The sequence below is a fragment of the Aquarana catesbeiana genome, linkage group LG07 (genome assembly GCF_042186555.1).
Source record: "Aquarana catesbeiana isolate 2022-GZ linkage group LG07, ASM4218655v1, whole genome shotgun sequence".
NCBI lineage: Eukaryota > Metazoa > Chordata > Amphibia > Anura > Ranidae > Aquarana > Aquarana catesbeiana.
The window spans coordinates 14,297,370-14,316,692 of NC_133330.1; the positions used below are offsets into that span (position 1 = coordinate 14,297,370).

The 19,323-nt window shown below is 47.0% G+C and overlaps 1 protein-coding gene across 14 annotated transcripts in view; it reads left to right on the forward strand.

Moving 5' to 3' along the window:
- DOCK3 (dedicator of cytokinesis 3) overlaps positions 1 to 9,947 on the forward strand; it is a 239,580-nt gene extending 229,633 nt beyond the window's left edge. For 12 of the 14 annotated variants that reach the window (XM_073591625.1, XM_073591624.1, XM_073591626.1 and 9 more), the window contains 3 exons: positions 914 to 1,033; positions 2,401 to 2,483; positions 7,059 to 9,947. In XM_073591625.1, coding sequence (XP_073447726.1) covers positions 914 to 1,033; positions 2,401 to 2,483; positions 7,059 to 7,484 — 629 coding nt within the window. In that variant the 3' untranslated portion in view covers positions 7,485 to 9,947. The remainder of the gene's footprint in view (positions 1 to 913; positions 1,034 to 2,400; positions 2,484 to 7,058) is intronic. The other 2 variants (XR_012235189.1, XR_012235190.1) reach the window with 2 other exon arrangements.
- Positions 9,948 to 19,323: the final 9,376 nt, after the last annotated feature.

Here is a 19,323-nt window from a genome sequence, read left to right on the forward strand (position 1 = left end):
ATATTTGGAAAAATCAGAATTTTCGAATATTCTGGAAAATTCATTAAACAGGTTTTCGTTAATTCCGATATTTCTGAATCTACGAATTTGTCAAAATTCGTTAAACTATTTCGGAACAAAACGAATTGCACATGTCTAGTCTTTTGATGTTTCAACATTTTATACTTGAAAACTTAGGCTGCATTCACACTTCAGCGTTTTGAATCGCGGGCAGATTTCCCACGATTTGAAAGCGCCGATGTGTGAACGACAACTCGCGGGACCCGCATTTGACATGCCATTTATTTGAATGACGCCTAAAATCGCGGCGCGGGCCTGCCGCGATTGTCGCACTATAATTCGCGCTGCAATCGCGGCAAACCCGCACCGCAGGAAGCATGTCGCTCAAAAGTAGCTCCTGAACTTTTTTTTGGGTGACATGTTTCCCGTGATGCGGGATTCCGCGATTGCAGCGAATATTAATGCACAGAATGCATTAAGGTGAAAAACCGTGAAGGTTTACAACCCCCTTTAAATCAAAACTTAACCCTCAATCTAAGTCTAACTCTAATCTCTAACCTGACCCTTAACTCCACTCTGACCTTTAATGTGACCTGGCTTTGTGTATGATGAATTATTTATGGATGACGTACATTTATCCCATGTCTGTGTGAACATACAAATATCATTACCGTACAAGATCTGAATATTTATGATCATCATTGCCCTTTGCACTATTCAACTGTATTTGTATTATAGTGATACACTTTTAAAGCAGATAACTTTTTTTTAAGATCTTTCCAATATCTGTACTTGTACTGATTGCGTTATTTTTTTCTTACTTTTTCACTATTCCTGATTTTCGCACTTTTGGTGTCCTGGCTGTATTGCCATCGCCCTCTCCTGGTCACTGCAATGTACTGTCCTGCATCAGTCCTGGCAGCACCAAGCAGTTGGAGTTTGGACAGCGGGACCAGAGAATCTCTTCCTTTCCTGACAACCCATGTCGGGAGTGTCCTCACTCCCACCGGGACCCCCAGAGGCCTGACCCAGGGTATGTACTGTCTAATGGAGTGGAGGGATGCAGTGGGGAGATGAGGGGGGGGGGTCATTTAAAAAATACTGATACATTGTTCTTGTCTTATTTTGGAAGTTTTAAACTCTCATTTTCTCTCCCCCCCCCCCTCCTTTCCTCCTTTTCCAATCCTGTCTCTCTTATGTCTGGTCTTCCTTTCTTCCCTTGCCTCTCCTCTCCTCTCCTCCCCTCTCTTCTTTCTCCTCCTCTTCTTTCCTCTCTCCTCCTCTTCTTTCCTCTCCTCTTCTTTTCTCTCCTCCCCTCTTCTTTCTCCTCCTCTTCTCTCCTCTCCTCTTCTTTTCTCTCCTCCCCTCTTATTTCTTCTCTTCTCCTCTTCTCTCCTCTTCTCTTCTCTCCTCTCCTCTCCTCTTCTCTCCCCTCCTTCTTTCCTCTTCTCTTCTCTTCTCTTCTCTTCTCTTCTCTTCTCTCTTCTCTTCTCTCTTCTCTTCTCTAATCTCCTCTTCCTTCCTCTTCGTTCCTTTCCTCTTCTCTCCTCCCCTCTTCTTTCTCCTCCTTTCCTCTCCTCTCCTCTCCTCTTCTCTTCTCTCCTCCCCTCTTCTTTCTCCTCCTCTTCTCTCCTCTCCTCGTCTTTCCTCTTCCCTCCTCTTCTTTCTTCTCCTCTTCTTTCCTCTCCCCTCCTCTTCTTTTCTTTCCTCCTCTTTCCTCCTCTTTCCTCTTCTTTCCTCTCCCCTCCTCTTCTTTCTTCTCTTCTTCTCTCCTCTTCTTTCCTCTCCTCTCCTCTCCTCTTCTCTCCTCTTCTCTCTTTTTCTCTCCTTCCCTCTTCTTTCTCCTCCTCTTCTCTCCTCTCCTCTTCTTTCCTCTCCTCTCCTCTCCTCTTCTCTCCTCTTCTCTCCTTCCCTCTTCTTTCTCCTCCTCTTCTCCCCTCCTCTTCTTTCATCTCCTCTCCTCTTCTATTCTCTACTTCCCTCTTCTTCTCTCTCCTCCCCTCTTCTTTCTCCTTCTCTTCCTTTCTCTCCTCTCCTCTTCTTTCCTCTTCTCTTCTCTCCTTTCCTCTCCTCTCCTCTCCCCTCCTCTCCTCTCCTCTTCCTTCTTCTTCTTTCCCCTCCCCTCCTCTTCTTTCTTCTCCTCTTCTCTCCTCTTCTTTCCTCTCCTCTATCTATCCCTCCCTCTATCTCTTCCCCTTCTCCCTCTTATCTCTCTCCCCCTTAATCGCTTCACTTCTTCCCTCCCCCCCCACTCCCTTTCCCTCTCTCACTTTATTCCTTTCTCTGTCTCTTCCCCTTCTCTCTCTCTCCCCTCTCTTCTCTCTCTATTACTACCCCCACTTTTTGCTCCTTCTCTTCCTTCATCCCCCACTTTCTCCCTTCTCTTCTCTGTCTCTGAAGGCCATTACTCTCTGCACTTTGATGCTTTTCATCCCTCTATGGGGGACGGAGCGCCTGCATTACCCACCAGATCCCTGCGCAAGGTAATGCTCCTTATTAACCCCCCGCTTGCCAGCACTGAAATATTCCTGGATACAGTACAAAGAACGGACATTGTTTCCTGTTTCCTGGAAAATGCATCTGATTTCTCCACATTGCAGGCAACAGATTTACACCTCGTGGGAAATCTTGGTTTGCACACAAAGGGCTGAACTATGAAAACATTCATCTTTATCCTGAATACAGCCATGTACAGTCCTGGTTGTGCATAATAGTAATAATATTCTATCATATTTCAGTAGTGGGGGCTGAACTCTGGTTCCCCGGGTGATATGGACAATATTGTCCTATTATTATTATGCTTTAAAACTTTTAAATAATCCTATTGCTGCCACTACATCTTGAAAACTGGTAAGCTGCAATCTTTTTTTTATCAAAATATTATATATTGTAGCTTACTAGTCTCTAAATGTAGTGAATGCATTAGTTAGCTTTTTTTCACGCTAAGCACATTTTCTGCAAGGACTGGAAACTGTTGACCCTGCCAGAAATCCAATGTCCTTGTAGCTTCTTGTGCACTGAAATAACAATGTTATCATTTCCCAGCATGCATTTACTTAACAGGAAATAATATTTGGTAAGGGACACCAGATGAGTAATTCAGGTACATAAGGGTATGCTGCTGCCTTCAGGAGATTGGATACTGGCAGAACAAAGCTCTCACTCCCATCATGTTCCAGTTTTTTTTTTTTGCTTTTTCTTCAGAGAGAAGCAAAGCCTTTCATACTTTTTTTTGCTCTTTATCAAGACTCTCTTGATCATTTTGCATCTCTCTGGATCAGCTGATTCTCTACAGGAGAAGAAGCAGTGTTGGCCTGTAATGTGTTATGTTTCCGGGGGGGGGGGGGGACATCTGTTGGTCTTTGCAGCCAACTGGTCCTAGGACCTTTCAGACGTTTGGATCCAGAATGTGGTATCCAGGTGCTACAAGGTAGAATTTTATACTCTGCCTTCTTCATATTGTCAAACTTGACAATATCCCTTCAAAGACTAGCAGAGCTCTACGCTACTCTAATGTAGCTACTTTTCCAAGGGGGTCATAGCCATTGTTCCGTGAAAGGAAAACTTCTAGGGTTTTTACTCAAACTTGTTCATTGCTCCCAAAGCAAAAGGGGCTGTTTGCCCCTTTCTGGATCTAAAAGTTCTGAACACCTTCCTTTTGAGTACAAACTTTCTGCATGTAAACTACCAGGTCAGCCAGCGTCTACTTGCATGTCCCTCTCTTTCGAGCACATTAGCTCTTTGCGGTGGGCACTCAACGTTACCAATTTGTTCCCCTTTCTTTTGGTCTATCCACTGCACCTTGGGTTTTTACCAAGGTGCTAACCTCTGCACTTTCTCTGTTTTGTCTTTGGGGCATTCCCATAGTGGGATACCTGGATGACCTCCTACTGAGGAACTCTGTCAGTCTATGAACCACTGTCAAAACTCTGCAGAGGTTCGGGAAGATTTGACTCACCACTTGGAGTACCTAGGCCTTCTGCCGAACACGTCTCTATGCAGGATCTTCCATCTGCAGGAAAAGGTCCAAACTCTCCTCTCCCATGTTTGGAAACTACAGTCCAAAAGCCAACCAACCCTCCATTCTTTGTATGAGGGTCCTGGGCTTAGTCCAGGACTCATTACTTGGAGTACCTAGGCCTTCTCCTGAACACGTCTCTGTGCAGGATCTTCCATCTGCAGGAAAAGGTCCATACTCTCCTCTCCCATGTTTGGACACTACAGTCCAGAAGCCAACCAACCCTCCATTATTTGTATGAGGGCCCTGGGCTTAGTCAAGGACTCATTACTTGGAGTACCTAGATTTTCCCTGAATACTTCTCTGTGCAGGGTCTTCCGTCTGCAGGAAAAGGTCCAAACTCTCCACTGCCATATTTGGACACTACAGTCCAGAAGCTGACCAACCCTTAATTTTTTGTAAGAGGATCCTGGGCTTAGTCCAGTACTCATTACTTGGAGTGATGAGTAAGAACGTCTGTGTGAAACGCGTCCACTGAGCACCTTTTTTGGATTGATGTTTGTCATGTTGGCTTGATTTTTTATGGACTTTCAATAAATTCTTTTGATTTTAGTTCTGGATGTGCCCGCCATTCTTCTTTGTTTTCTTAAACTTGGAGTACCTAGATCTTCCCTAAATACTTCTCTGTGCAGGGTCTTCCATCTGTAGAAAAAGGACCAAACTTTCCACTCCCATGTTTGGACACTACAGTCCAAGGGCCAACCAATCCTCCATCTTTTGTATGAGGGTCCTGGGCTTAGTCAAGGACTCATCACTTGGAGTGCCTAGATCTTCTCTGTCCAAGGTCTTCCATCTACAGAAAAAGGTCCAAACTTTCCACTTCCATGTTTGGACACTACAGTCCAAGAGCCAACCAACCCTCCATCTTTTGTATGAGGGTCCTGGGCTTAGTCAAGGATTCATCACTTGGAGTACCTAGATCTTCTCTGTCCAAGGTCTTCCATCTGCAGGAAAAGGTCCAAACCCTCCACCGCCATGTTTGAACACTACAGTCTAAAAGCCAACCAATCCTCCATTTTTTGTATGAGGGTCCTGGGATTAGTAGTGGCTCTTTTCAAAGCAGTTTTATCTGCCTAGTTTCACTCCAGACAATTGAAATGCTACATTCTTGCAGCGTGGTACAAGTAGGCGCAGTCTCTGGACCACTGAATGCACCTGATCCACAAAACCAGGCTTGCCATAATCTGGAGGTTTCTGAGTCCATCTGTGGGGATGGGGAAATCCCTCTTCCAACTGGTCTAGAAGGTTTTCCCAAGGTCCCGGACACTCTCTCATTGCAAGAGACTTGGTTGCTGGAGGAAGCTAATTTTTCAATCAATATTATGGATTCAGTTATCCATTCAGTGCTGAACCTCTCGACTGCAAGGTCATCCAACGAGGTTTCAGTACAACAACACCACGGCAGTGGCTTACATCAAGCATCCAGAAGTCTCACAGCTGAAGGTGAAGCCAATCAGATTATGGTTTGGGCAGAACTTCATGTTCCATTCCTGTGCGCCTTGTACATCCCAGGCATGCAGAATTGGAAGGCGCACTTAAACAGCCGTCAGTGTCAGGAACCAGGGGAATGGTCTCTTCACCCAAGGGGGTTTGAGGCCCTCTGTCACAGGTGGGGTATGTGGACCTCCTGGCTTCCAGGTTCAACAACAAATTAAGCAAGTTTGTCATCAGATCCATAGATTTTCTAGCCTTTGCCATGAATACTCAACAAAGTTTACTATGCTATAGTTATGATTGAACACAGTGAGTGATTGGTAATGATTACTCGTTGGGTTCATTCACAAAAAGAAGGGGCCGGTAAATGTAATATATTTACGACAAGGTTGTCTTGAGACCCAAGGCCCCTTTTCTCCCCAAGTATATTTGCCTCTACTGTCCAGATGTGATGTACACTGTTGGAGACAATCTCTCTGGTACAGCTTCTTTTAGACAGACTGACTGGAACTGTTACACTAGGCCAGTGATGGCGAACCCCAGATGTGGAGTGCATGAGCATCATGGGAAAATGTAGTTCCAAAACATCTGGGGTGCCCAAGGTTTGCCATCACTGTACTAGGCTGTCCTTACCTCTTTGACAAAATCCAATCACCTGGAGGCGGCAGCATAACCCTTTGTATCTGAATTACTCATCCTGTGTCTCTTAATGTACTCCAAGAAAAGGATTTACTTTTACTGAGCTCCAAGTACAGCTGGGCACTATATCACCTCAAGGGATTGGTTACTCTGCCAAATTTGCTATGTGTATGCTCCTAATAAGCAGGATGGTGGAGTGTACAGGTCTTATTGTGGGGTGTACGGACCTTATGGTTGGGTGTACGGACCTTATGGTTGGGTGTACGGACCTTATGGTGGGGTGTACGGACCTTGTGGTTGAGTGTAGGGGTATTATGGTGGAGTGTACGGGTCTTATGGTAGGGTGTACAGGTCTTATGATGGGGTGTGCAGGTCCTATGGTGGGGTGTACCAGTCTTATGGTAGGGGGGTGTATGGGTCTTATGGTGGGGTGTATGGGTATTATGGTGGGGTGTACTGGACTTATGGTGGGGTATATGGATCTTTTGATGGGGTGTACGGGTCTTACGGTGGGATGTATGGGTCATATGGTGGGGTGTACAGGACTTATGGTGGGGTGTATGGATCTTATGGCGGATATTATGGTGGGGTGTATGGGTCTTATGGTGGGGTATATGGATCTTTTGATGGGGTGTAGGGGTCTTATGGTGGGATGTATGGATCTTATGGTGGGGTGTAGGAGTCTTATGATGGGGGGTGTATGGCTCTTATAGTGGGGTGCATGGGTCTTATGGTGGGGTATACAGGATTTATGGTAGGATGTATGGATCTTATGGCGGATATTATGGTGGGGTGTACGGATCTTATGGTTGGGGTGTATGGAACTTATGGCAGATCTTATGGTGGGGTGTACAGGTCATAGGGTGGGATGTATAGGTCTTATGGTGGGATGTATGGATCTTATGGTGGGGTGTATAGGCCTTATGGTGGGATATATGGATCTTATTTAGTGCTTTTCTCTCCACAGAGCCCTTTGCACACGATTCCCGCCTCGCCTACCAGCCCACAGTCCTGCTTGGATGGCAGTAACTCGCCTCTCTCGGGCAGTGCCAGCAGTGGCGTCTCCTCCCTCAGCGAAGGAAACTTCTCCAGCTGCCCCGATGCCGCAACCAGCGCAGATTCCCGGACGGAGGAAGAGCAGAGTGGATGTTTCCAGCACTACCCTCCTGTCCGGTACAGCCTCTCCGACCCCAATGGGCTGGAAACAGCCAAGACCCAGCCATGCCGGAGCCACTCTGCCCCTACCGGGGTGACTCCTCCGCGTTCACCCAGCGGGGATCAGGAGGAGGGGAGCTCGGAGCAGGAGCGGCTGAGGAGAACCCGGAGGAACTGCCACATGGGCAAAGAACCACCGGCACGGGTTGGGTGGGAGCACAACATGAGCAAACCTTAGTCCTGGACTGAAATGGAGGAGACAGGGGGCAACTGGAGGGGGACGAGGAGGTGTATAAGGAGGAGAGGACGGATCAATGTGTCCTGATATCTGTGTATTAGGAGAGGACTCCAACAAAGAGAACATGCTCTACTGCAAATTACCTGGGAGACTGGGAACCAGTGCTCTGGCCCAAATGTCTTTAGAATGTAGCTAACGTGTTTCGGCTGAAGCCTTACTTGGATTTGTTCTTCAGCCGAAACATGTTAGGGCATTACTGCTGTATCCTGCCATGTAGCCAATAAAAAAAATATGCAATGGATGTTACCAAGTAGCCAGATTCATTATATTAGAGGATTATTAGGAGGAGAGGCCAGTGTATCCTGATATCTGTGTATTAGGAGAGGAGGAGAGGTCAGCGTGTCCTGATATCTGTGTATTAGGAGAGGAGAGGTCAGCGTGTCCTGATACCTGTCTATTAGGAGGGGAGGAGAGGTCAGTGTGTCCTGATACCTGTGTATTAGGAGAGGAGGAGAGGTCAGCGTGTCTTGATATCTGTGTATTAAGAGAGGAGAGGTCAGTGTGTTCTGATATCTGTGTATTAGGAGGAGGAGAGGTCAGCGTGTCCTGATACCTGTGTATTAGGAGAGGAGAGGTCAGTGTGTTCTGATACCTGTGTATTAGGAGAGGAGGAGAGGTCAGTGTATCCTGATATCTGTGTATTAGGAGAGGAGGAGAGGTCAGCGTGTCCTGATATCTGTGTATTAGGAGAGGAGAGGAGAGGTCAGCGTGTCCTGATACCTGTCTATTAGGAGGGGAGGAGAGGTCAGTGTGTCCTGATACCTGTGTATTAGGAGAGGAGAGGTCAGTGTGTTCTGATATCTGTGTATTAGGAGGAGGAGAGGTCAGCGTGTTCTGATACCTGTGTATTAGGAGAGGAGAGGTCAGTGTGTTCTGATACCTGTGTATTAGGAGAGGAGGAGAGGTCAGTGTATCCTGATATCTGTGTATTAGGAGAGGAGGAGAGGTCAGCGTGTCCTGATATCTGTGTATTAGGAGAGGAGAGGAGAGGTCAGCGTGTCCTGATACCTGTCTATTAGGAGGGGAGGAGAGGTCAGTGTGTCCTGATACCTGTGTATTAGGAGAGGAGAGGTCAGTGTGTTCTGATACCTGTGTATTAGGAGAGGAGGAGAGGTCAGTGTGTTCTGATATCTGTGTATTAGGAGGAGGAGAGGTCAGTGTGTTCTGATATCTGTGTATTAGGAGGAGGAGAGGTGAGCGTGTTCTGATACCAGTGCTCTGGCCCGAATGTCTTTAGAATGTAACTAACATGTTTTGGCTGAAGCCTTACTTGGAGTTGGTCTTCAGCCGAAACATGTTAGGGCATTACTGCTGTATCCTGCCATGTAGCCAATTAAAAAAATATGCAATGGATGTTACCAAGTAGCCAGATTCATTATATTAGAGGATTATTAGGAGGATAGGTCACCTGTGTATTAGGAGAGGAGAGGTCAGTGTGTTCTGATACCTGTGTATTAGGAGAGGAGGGGTCAGTGTGTCCTGTTACCTGTCTATTAGGTGGAGAGGAGAAGTCAGTGTGTCCTGATACCTGTGTATTAGGAGAGGAGAAGTCAGTGTGTCCTGATACCTGTCTATTAGGAGGAGAGAAGAGGTAAGTGTGTCCTGATATCTGTGTATTAGGAGCAGGGCCAGCTTTACCATTAATTAATTAAACCCTGGGCATTGATTTTTTTGGGCCCTCCCAAATTCACTTATCAACAATTTGGGGGAAGTGCGGGCTCAACGGGCAGCTACTTTGGGCCCAACAACAATGACTGAGCCCGGGGCAGCTGCCCCTTTTGCCCTGTGTTAAAGAAGGCCCTGATTAGGAGGAGGAGCAGTCAGTGTGTTCTGATATCTGTGTATTAGGAGGAGAGGACAGTGTGTTCTGATATCTTTATATTAGGAGAGGAGGAGAGGTCAGTGTGTTTTGATATCTTTGAATTAGGATGTCCAGGGTATGTGGCAGTGAATGGTGATATCTGTTGTGCCTCCTCCTCCTCCTCCTCCTCTTCGTGCCTCCGCTCTCCCTCCAACCACCACCACTCTCTTTAATTCTCAGCTTGTCTTCTTGCTCCCACCCCCAGACATTTGGGAACATTGTGGCATACTCGTCCGCCCTGTCACCGCCGGGTGTCACCTTTTGATGTCTCCGAGGGTAGCGAGGAATGGCGAGCCGCCATCGGGGGGCGCCCTCGTTCTGTGTGTCCATATACTATACCCTCCGGCGGTGCTGTGTTGTGTCCCCAATGGTCAGCTTTCCGCAGGGTGTGTGTTTGTATATATACGGTGTCCGCATGTTCCTCGCACACTGCGTGCCGTCCAGTTTCTGTGTAAATAAGATTCACCGTTTCTGTTGTGATTTTTTTTTTTTTTTCTTCCTTCAGATGGTTGTTATATGAAAATAAAGTTTACCACCCTCGACATTAGAGTCTACGTCAGCCTTCATTTTATATACCTGGGGACTCACAATGCACATAGGAAGTCGTTTTATGTAGACATAAAAGGACGAGGATCCTGACAGTCATTCTATATAACCACTTCAATACCGGGCACTTTTACCCCCTTCCTGCCCAGGCCAATTTTCAGCTTTCAGCGCTGTCACACTTTGAATGACAATTGGCGCAGTCACGCAACACTGTACCCATACAAAGTTTTTATGATTTTTTTAAGACAGATAGAGCTTTCTTTTTGGTGGTATTTAATCTAGGATGACCAGACGTTTCCGGGGACAATCCCTGGACTGAGGACACTGTCCCCGGACCAAGTCTGTCCCCAGTTTTGTCCCTGGACCAAGTCTGTCCCCGATTTGGTCCCCGGGCCAAGTCTGTCCCTGGTTTTGTCCCCGGATAGCAGGGGCGGACTGGGCCAGGGGGCAGGGTGGCAATTGCTGATTCCTCGTAAAAAGGTTTAATGAACATCCCCTTCCCTCAGCTTATCAGTGTCCATCAGTAGAGCGTATCAGTGTCCATCAGTGCCTCCTTCCAGTGCAGCCCCATCAGTGCACTGTATCAGTGTTTATCAGCGCTGCCTATCAGTGCCCACCAATGCCAACTTATCAGTGCACCCTCATTAGTGCCCATCATTGCCACCTATCAGTGCCCATCATTGCTACCTACCAGTGTCCATCAGTGCCGCCTATCAAGGTCCATCATCGCAGCATATCAGACCTCCTACTCTCAAGCTCATCTCCTCCCATGCTCGTCTCCAGGATTTCTCCAGAGCCTCTCCCATCCTCTGGAACTCGCTACCTCCTCCGGTCCGACTATCCCCTACTCTTGCTACCTTCAGGTGATCCCTGAAAACTCATCTCTTCAGGAAAGCCTATCACGTCTCCAACTAATCTCCTACCACTTCCACCAGCTCATTCCCCACAGTTACAACCTTTTGTACCACCTGCCCCACCCTATTAGATTGTAAGCTCTTCTGAGCAGGACCCTCTTAATCCTCTTGTATTTTATTGTATTGTAACTGTATTGTCTCCTTTTTATATTGTAAAGTGTTGCGTAAACTGTTGGCGCTAAATAAATCCTGTATAATAATAATAATAATAATATCAGTGCCCATCATTGCAGCCTCATCAGCGCACATCAGTGAAGGAGAAAAAATTACTTATTTACAACATTTTATAACAGAAACTAAGAAAAATTGTTGGTATTTTTTCGTTTGTTTAGCAAAAAATAAAAAAAATAAATAAACCAGTGGCCATCTAAATACCACCAGAAGAAAGCTCTATTTGTGTGAAAAAAAAAGATAAAAATGGGTGCAGTGTTGTTACCATGCACTCTTTTACTGTTTTGAATTGATCATTTATATTATTATTGTTGAACCAAAATTTTTTGGTAAGAATAAAATACAAAATATGCATTGAAACGTTTTTTTTCTCAATCTTATCTTCTTAACATTTGGTAGTCATATTACCAAAAATTCTAACAAGTATCTTTTTTTTTTTTTAATCTCATGAACAAAGTGTGAGAAATAACGTATATATATATCATACAATCATTCCATAAACACATACCACATACACTGCATATATCATTTGAGGAAAATATTCTTATAAAATAGTTTACCATTTGCCAATAAAAAAAAAAAAAAAAATATGTCTCCGGATTTCAATTTAAAAATCTGGTCACCTTAATTTATTCACCACTGGGGTTATTTATATTTTGCTAAACAAATGAAAGAAAGACTGAAAATTTTGAAGAAAAAAAAAAGTTTTTCTTAGTTTCTGTTATAAAGTTCAGCAAACAAGTAATTTTTCTTCTTCACTGATGGGCACTGATAAGGCTGCACTGATGGGCACTGACCAGACTGTACTGATGGGCACTGACCAGACTGTACTGATGGGCACTGATGAGGATGCACTGATGGGCACGGATGAGGCTCCACTGGTGAGGCTGCACTGATAGGTACCGATGAGGCTGCACTGATGAGGCTGTACTGATGGGCAGGGATGAGGCTGTACTGATGGGCACTGATGAGGCTGCACTGATGGGCACTAATGAGGCTGCACTGATGGGCACTGATAAGGCTGCACTGATGGGCACTAATGAGGCTGCACTGATGAGCACTTATAAGGCTGCACTGATGGGCACTAATGAGGCTGAACTGATGGGCATGCACTGATGGGCACTGATGAGGATGCACTGATGGGCACGGATGAGGCTGCACTGGTGAGGCTGTACTGATGGGCACGGGATGAGGCTGCACTGATGGGCACTGATGAGGCTGTACTGATAGGCACAGATGGGGCTGCACTGATGGGCACAGATGGGGCTGCACTGATAATCAGCAGAGCTGTGGGAGGGGCCCAGTAGGCCACAGGAGGGGGCGGAGACAAGACCAGTCTCCCTGCACAAGGGGAGAGCGCAGTAGTGGGCGGTCTTTATAACAGGAAGTCTCGCACTGGATTACTGCACAGATCTGAAAGAAATACACAAAGATCACCAGGAAGAATACACATGACCAATGGATTAAGGCAATAATTACTAATCCCGGAGTTTAAATGTAAAGCAGAGTTCCAGCCGTTTTTGCGTTTATTAAAAATCAGCAGCTACAAAAAGTGTAGCTGCTGACTTTTGATAAACACACCCCCACCTGTCCCAGGATCCAGTGATGTGGCCGCCTGAACCATCGCTTCTGTCCCTCTCCTCCCCCCGGCGCCGGCATTTCAACTGTGGGCACCCGGCTATGATAGGTTGCGGCTTCACAGCCGGGTACACACGAGTCGCGTTGTGCCTGCTGAATGGTCCGGCAGTCTTCTGGGATCTGTGACTTGTCCCAGAAGACTGGAGGGAGGGGGGAGGAGAACGTCCACTCAGAGGCGATCCAAGCAGAAGTGGAAGCGCGTGCCTGTCAACACTAGGTGCCTCCTCCCTCCCCCCCCCCAAAAAAAAAATGACATGCCAAATGTGTCAGGGGAGGGGGGGGGGAGTGCTTAAAGCGGTACTTCATCTTTTGGGTGGAGCTCAGCTTTAACAACAAATGATGAACATAACATTTTCCCCCTTTCAATAAAAATCAAAAATCAGCATTCAGCTACAATGTACACTATATTATATTATATTTGACCATTCTTCCAGAAGCGCATTTTTGAGGACAGGACTCTGTGCAGGCCAGTCAAGTTCCTGCACCCCAAAGACACTCATCCATTCGTAATCATGTACAAAGAATATAGAAAACCTTTCACTCCCAAAACCAAGAGGGCAGGGAAAGGTTACTGTGCCAGCGAGAAATCACACAAAATTTAAATATCGATAGTTATTTTATTACACCATTTTAAAATCATACATAAAACAGACATGAATAAAAACCCAGAGTTCTCGTACTGTATATAACCAATATGATGGTAGTTGGTGTCTGGGACTGACGCGTTTCATCAAAGACTCTCTGCCCCAGGATCCACGCCCATTATATATACGAATGAATAGGACATTCTACAAGAGTAAACAAAACATAAACTGGATACATCAAAAATACCCATACAATAAAATTGCACACGCTTATAGAATGGCGAAAAACTACATTACTCAAAAATCTCTATAGCGGTGGCAGCTGGTGCTTAATTTTCTTGGGGGGTGGTGGCCTGCAGCCCCCCCAGCCGGCCAGCCAACCAACCAACCAACCAACCACATAACTCAACCAACACCCCCCCGGCGCTCGCTCGACTGATCGCCGCTTCCCCCCCGCCGTTCAATCGATCGCCCGACACCCACCAGGCCCCCCGCCAGCCCCGCACTTACCCCATCCAGGGGGAGGCCCCCCCTGCGTCTCTTCCTGAGTCCTGGTTAGGACTCGTGGCCTGTGCCTCTAATGGACGGGCCGCTACTGCTCTAAAGACTACACTTTAAAAAAATTTGAAGGTTACCAGTTTAGAGTTACAGAGGAAGGCTAGCACTAGAATTATTGCTCTTGTGTTAACGTTCGCACATCTGTGGTGCGCACACCGTTTACATAGGCTTACGTCGCTTCTGCTTGTGAGCACGGAGAGATGGGTGCACTTTATTTTATTTTTTTCCTTATTTCTTTTTTTTTTTTTTTTTTTTTTTTTTTTTTTTACACTGTCCTTTTACTTTTTTTTAATTATCAACAGTAGCACAGAGCATACCATACACACAAAAAATCCCTATGAGGCTCTGCTAAATGAGAGGAGAGAAGAGGAGAGAATTGATAAGTCACCAGAAGAGGACAGTACAGAGCCCCCCCCTCCAGTACAGAGACCCCCCCCTCTCCAGTACAGAGACCCCCCCCCCCCTCCAGTACAGAGACCCCCCCCCCACACCTTCCTTCCCTAAAGCACAGAAATACAAATCTTTCCCCCCAACCCCTACTCAGTACAGAGACCCCCAGTACAGAGCTCTCCCCCAACACACGCCCCCCCTCCTTGCCCCCAGCATAGATGTACAAATCTATCCCCCAGCCCCCTACTCATCAGAGAGCAAAGGATATTTCACCAGCACACCAGAAATCTCCACTAAGGGGTCACATCACAGCAAAAAACAGCAAAGTTTCGGGGCCACACAGGTCCCCTTCGTCAGCTTACTTAGTACGGGCTCTCTTCCCAGTACTCCTAGTACAAAGCTTCTTCCCCACCCCTCCCACCCAGTACAGAGCTCTCCTTCCCCCAGTACAGAGCTCTCCCCAAACCCTCCCACCCAGTACAGAGCTCTCCTTCCCCCAGTACAGAGCTCTCCCCAAACCCTCCCACCCAGTACAGAGCTCTCCTTCCCCCAGTACAGAGCTCTCCCCAAACCCTCCCACCCAGTACAGAGCTCTCCTTCCCCCAGTACAGAGCTCTCCCCAAACCCTCCCATGCAAAGCTATTCATCTACCCCCTACCCCCAGTACAGAGCCCCCGCTCCTTCCTTCCAACTTTTCCCCAACCTCTCCCCCCATCCCCCAGTACAGAGCCCCCCCCCCCCTTCTTACACCCAGCACAGAGGTACAAAACTTTTTCCCCAACCCCCTACTCAGTACAGAGCACAGGATTTCCCACCAGCACACCAGGAATCTCCACTAAATGGTCCAAAGCTTTACTGAACAATCAAATCACAGCAAACAACGGCAATGTTTCTGAGCCACACAGGACCCCTTCATCAGCCTAATCAGTATGGACTCTCCTCACAATACCTCTAGTACAGAGCTCCCTCCCAAAACCCCCCCCCCCCGCCCCCACTGCCACCCAGTACAGAGCTCTACATTTCCCCAGTACAGAGCTCTCCACCATACCCTCACGTACAGAGCTCTTCATCTACCACCTACCCCCATAACAGAGCTAGCTCTCCCCCATACCCTCCACTACAAAGCTCTTAATCTAACCCCCCTCTCCAGTAAAGAGCTCTTCCCCAATCTCTCCTACCATCCCCCAGTATAGAGCCCCCCCCCCTTTCCCCCCAGCACAGAGCTATAAAGCCTTCCCCTAACCCCCTACTCAGTACAGAGCAAAGGATATCTCATCAGCACACCATGTTAAATGGTCCAATGCTTTATTATACGATCACATCACAGCAAAGAACAGCAATGTTTCGGGGGCCATGCAGGACCCCTTCGACAGGTATGTGACGCAATCACATCACAGTAAAGAACAGTGACGATTCAGGGGCTGCACAGGACCCCTTCGTCAGGCATGTGATGTGGTCATGAGCCTGATGAAGGGGTCCTGCATGGCCCAAAAACATTGCTGGTCTTTGCTCTGATTTGATCATTTAATTAAGCGTTGGACTCGTTAACAGAGATTCATGGTGTGCTGGTGGCATATTCTTTGTTCTAAGTATTTTCGGTCTCCAGCCAGTGGTTGCTTCAGCATCAACTTACTTTACAGCCACTTCCAGGAATGGATACGTTGGGAATATTGCTCTGGCCTTGCTCAGTCTGGGCTCTCCTCACAATACCCCCCAGTACAGAGCTTCCACCCCAACCCCCCCCCCCCCCACACACACACACACACACACACACAGTACAGAGCTCTTCACCCCCCCTTCACCCAGAATAGAGCTCTCCCCTCCCCCATACTCTCCAGTACAAAGCTCTTCCTCTACCTCCTACCCCCTATACAGAGCTCTCACCCCATACCCTCCAGTACAAAGCTCTTCATCTACCTTCCACTTCCAGTACAGAGCTCTCCTCCATGCCCTCCAGTACAAAGCTCTTCATCTACCTCCTACCCCCTATACAGAGCTCTCACCCCATACCCTCCAGTACAAAGCTCTTCATCTACCTTCCACTCCCAGTACAGAGCTCTCCCCCATACTCTCCAGTACAAAGCTCTTCATCTACCCCCTACCCCCAGTACAGAGCTCTCCTCCAGAACTTACAGTACAAAGCTCTTCATCTACCCATTATACCCAGTATAGAGCTCTCCCCATACCCTCCAGTACAAAGCTCTTCATCTACCCCCCTACCCCCAGTACAGAGCTCTTCCCTATACCCTCCAGTACAAAGCTCTTCATCTACCCCCCTACCCCCAGTACAGAGCTCTCCTCTATACCTTCCATACAAAGCTCTTCATCTACCTCATACCCCCAGTACAGAGCCCCCACACCTTCCAGTACAAAGCTATTCATCTATCCCCTACCCCCAGTACAGAGCTCTCCCCATACCTTCCAGTAGCCAGCTATTCATCTACCCCCCTACCCCAGTACAGAGCTCTCCCCTATACCCTCCAGTACAAAGCTCTTCATCCACCCCCTACCCCCAATACAGAGCTCTCCCCTATACCCTCCAGTACAAAGCTCTTCATCCACCCCCTACCCCCAATACAGAGCTCTCCCCTATACCCTCCAGTACAAAGCTCTTCATCCACCCCCTACCCCAGTACAGTGTTTTCCCCTATACCCTCCAGTACAAAGCACCTCATCTTCCCCCTACCCCCAGTCTCCCTAATACCCTCTAGTACAAAGCACTTCATCTACCCCCTGCCCCCAGTACAAAGCTCTCCCCCATACCTTCCAGTACACAGCTCTTCATCTACCCCCCTACCCCCAGTACACAGCTCTTCATCTACCCCCCTACCCCCAGTACACAGCTCTTCATCTACCCCCCTACCCCCAGTACAGAGCTCCCCCCTATACCTTCCAGTACACAGCTCTTCATCTACCCCCTACCCCCAGTACAGCAATCTCCCCCATACCTTCCAGTACTAAACTCTTCATCTACCCCCTACCTCTAGTACAGAGCTCCCCCCCATACCTTCCAGTACACAGCTATTCATCTACCCAATACACCCAGTACTAAGCTCTCTCCCATACCTTCCAGCACAAAGATCTTCATCTACCCCCAGTACAGAGCTCTCCCCTATACCCTCCAGTACAAAGCTCTTCATCCACCCCCTACCCCCAACACAGAGCTCTCCCCTATACCCTTCAGTACAAAGCTCTTCATCCACCCCCTACCCCAGTACAGTGCTTTCCCCTATACCCTCCAGTACAAAGCACCTCATCTTCCCCTTACCCCCAGTCTCCCTAATACCCTCTAGTACAAAGCACTTCATCTACCCCCTGCCCCCAGTACAAAGCTCTCCCCCATACCTTCCAGTACACAGCTCTTCATCTACCCCCCCTACCCCCAGTACACAGCTCTTCATCTACCCCCCTACCCCCAGTACAGAGCTCTCCCCTATACCTTCCAGTACACAGCTCTTTATCTACCCCCTACCCCCAGTACAGCAATCTCCCCCATACCTTCCAGTACTAAACTCTTCATCTACCCCCTATCTCTAGTAGACAGCTGCCCCCCATACCTTTCAGTTCACAGCTATTCATCTACCCAATACACCCAGTACTAAGCTCTCTCCCATACCTTCCAGCACAAAGATCTTCATCTACCCCCAGTACACAGCTTTCCCACATTATTTACCCCACCCTCCTCAGTAAAGAGTCCCCCCTTTCCCTTTAGGCTCCATTCACATCTAAGCGTTCCGTGAACATGAGCAAAAGCGAGCAATTTAGCACACGTCCACAGAATGCTTGAAAAACATGCTTCTGGTGCCATTCATTCTTAATGGCACCCCAAACACAGACAGCAGATGGCAAAAATGCTCGAGAAACGATTCACAAACAAGCCAAAACGCATAGTACAAAAAGAGAAAGAAAACATCTACGCCAAAAAAAGTGCAGAAGCATCTTTGGCCCATCTGTTGCATGTAGGAGGGGGAGGGGGATTTGTATATGATTATTAATATACAGGATTTATATAGCGCCAACAGTTTGCACAGCGCTTTACAATGTAGACAAGACAGTACAATTACAATACAGTTCAATTCAGAAAGAATAGGAGGGTGCTGCTCATGGAGCTTACAATCTACTTGATGATATTTAACTGCATAAGAAGTTTTTTTTTATGGTTCAAAAAGTTTTTATTGTTTGTTTTCAACAAATATTTAAACAAAAAAAGAAAAAGTATAGACAATGCCAGTTGCCTGACATCAGGTCTCCTGGTATACAAATAAGATTTATACAAATATTCAAATAGTGCAATCGAGTACATGTGCAAAGGTCACTTTAAATAAAGCTTTACGTTAAACCCGTAAACGTGTGTCTGTTGACATGTAAGAATTATTCACCCTGGTCTTGGGTGCCCCATTGGGAACCTGCTGCACCCAGAGGCTCGGAGAGTCTGGATAATTAAACTAGAACAAAAATTGTCAGGAATATTTTTCGTGACAAGATTCCTGAATTCTTAACAAGTAGAGAGTGGAGAAACACCTTTTGAGGGAAGGGAAATCTTGTGAGGTGTATTGCATCTAAGGGAGATCATAGGAGACATAGAAGAAGAAGTTAGGAATAACAGAATAGTAGAGAGGAGAATAAGTGTAGGATAGTTTGTAGAGGAATAGGCGGGATGGGGAGGGGATAGAGAGACAGCGAACCTCAGTCTATAGATTTGACCATAGCCCCAGGTTATGGTCCTTCGGGTGGGACATTTTTAGATCTTAAGTGGAATTCTTCCCCAAGAGTCTCTGTTTAAGTTTATCTGAAGTAGAGTAATTCCTCCAGATACTCCAGACAAAAGAAAACTTAGCTTGTTTGTCCAGGGCTTTGGCCTGCATTTCTTCCATGAGCATAATATTATTTAACTCACTTACCCATTCTATTAGAGAAGGGGGTGTAGTGGTTTTCCAGCGCCTGGGTATAAGTTGCCTTCCTGCAGTGATAAAGAATTTCAGTAGACTATTTTTTTGTGACTTGATGGTCCCGGGTAGTATGGAGAGGAGGGCAATGGAGGGTGATGGCGCTAGAGGTTTGTCATAAATTTCTGTATAGATCTGGAAGATTTGTGTCCAAAATGGGAGAAGCACGTC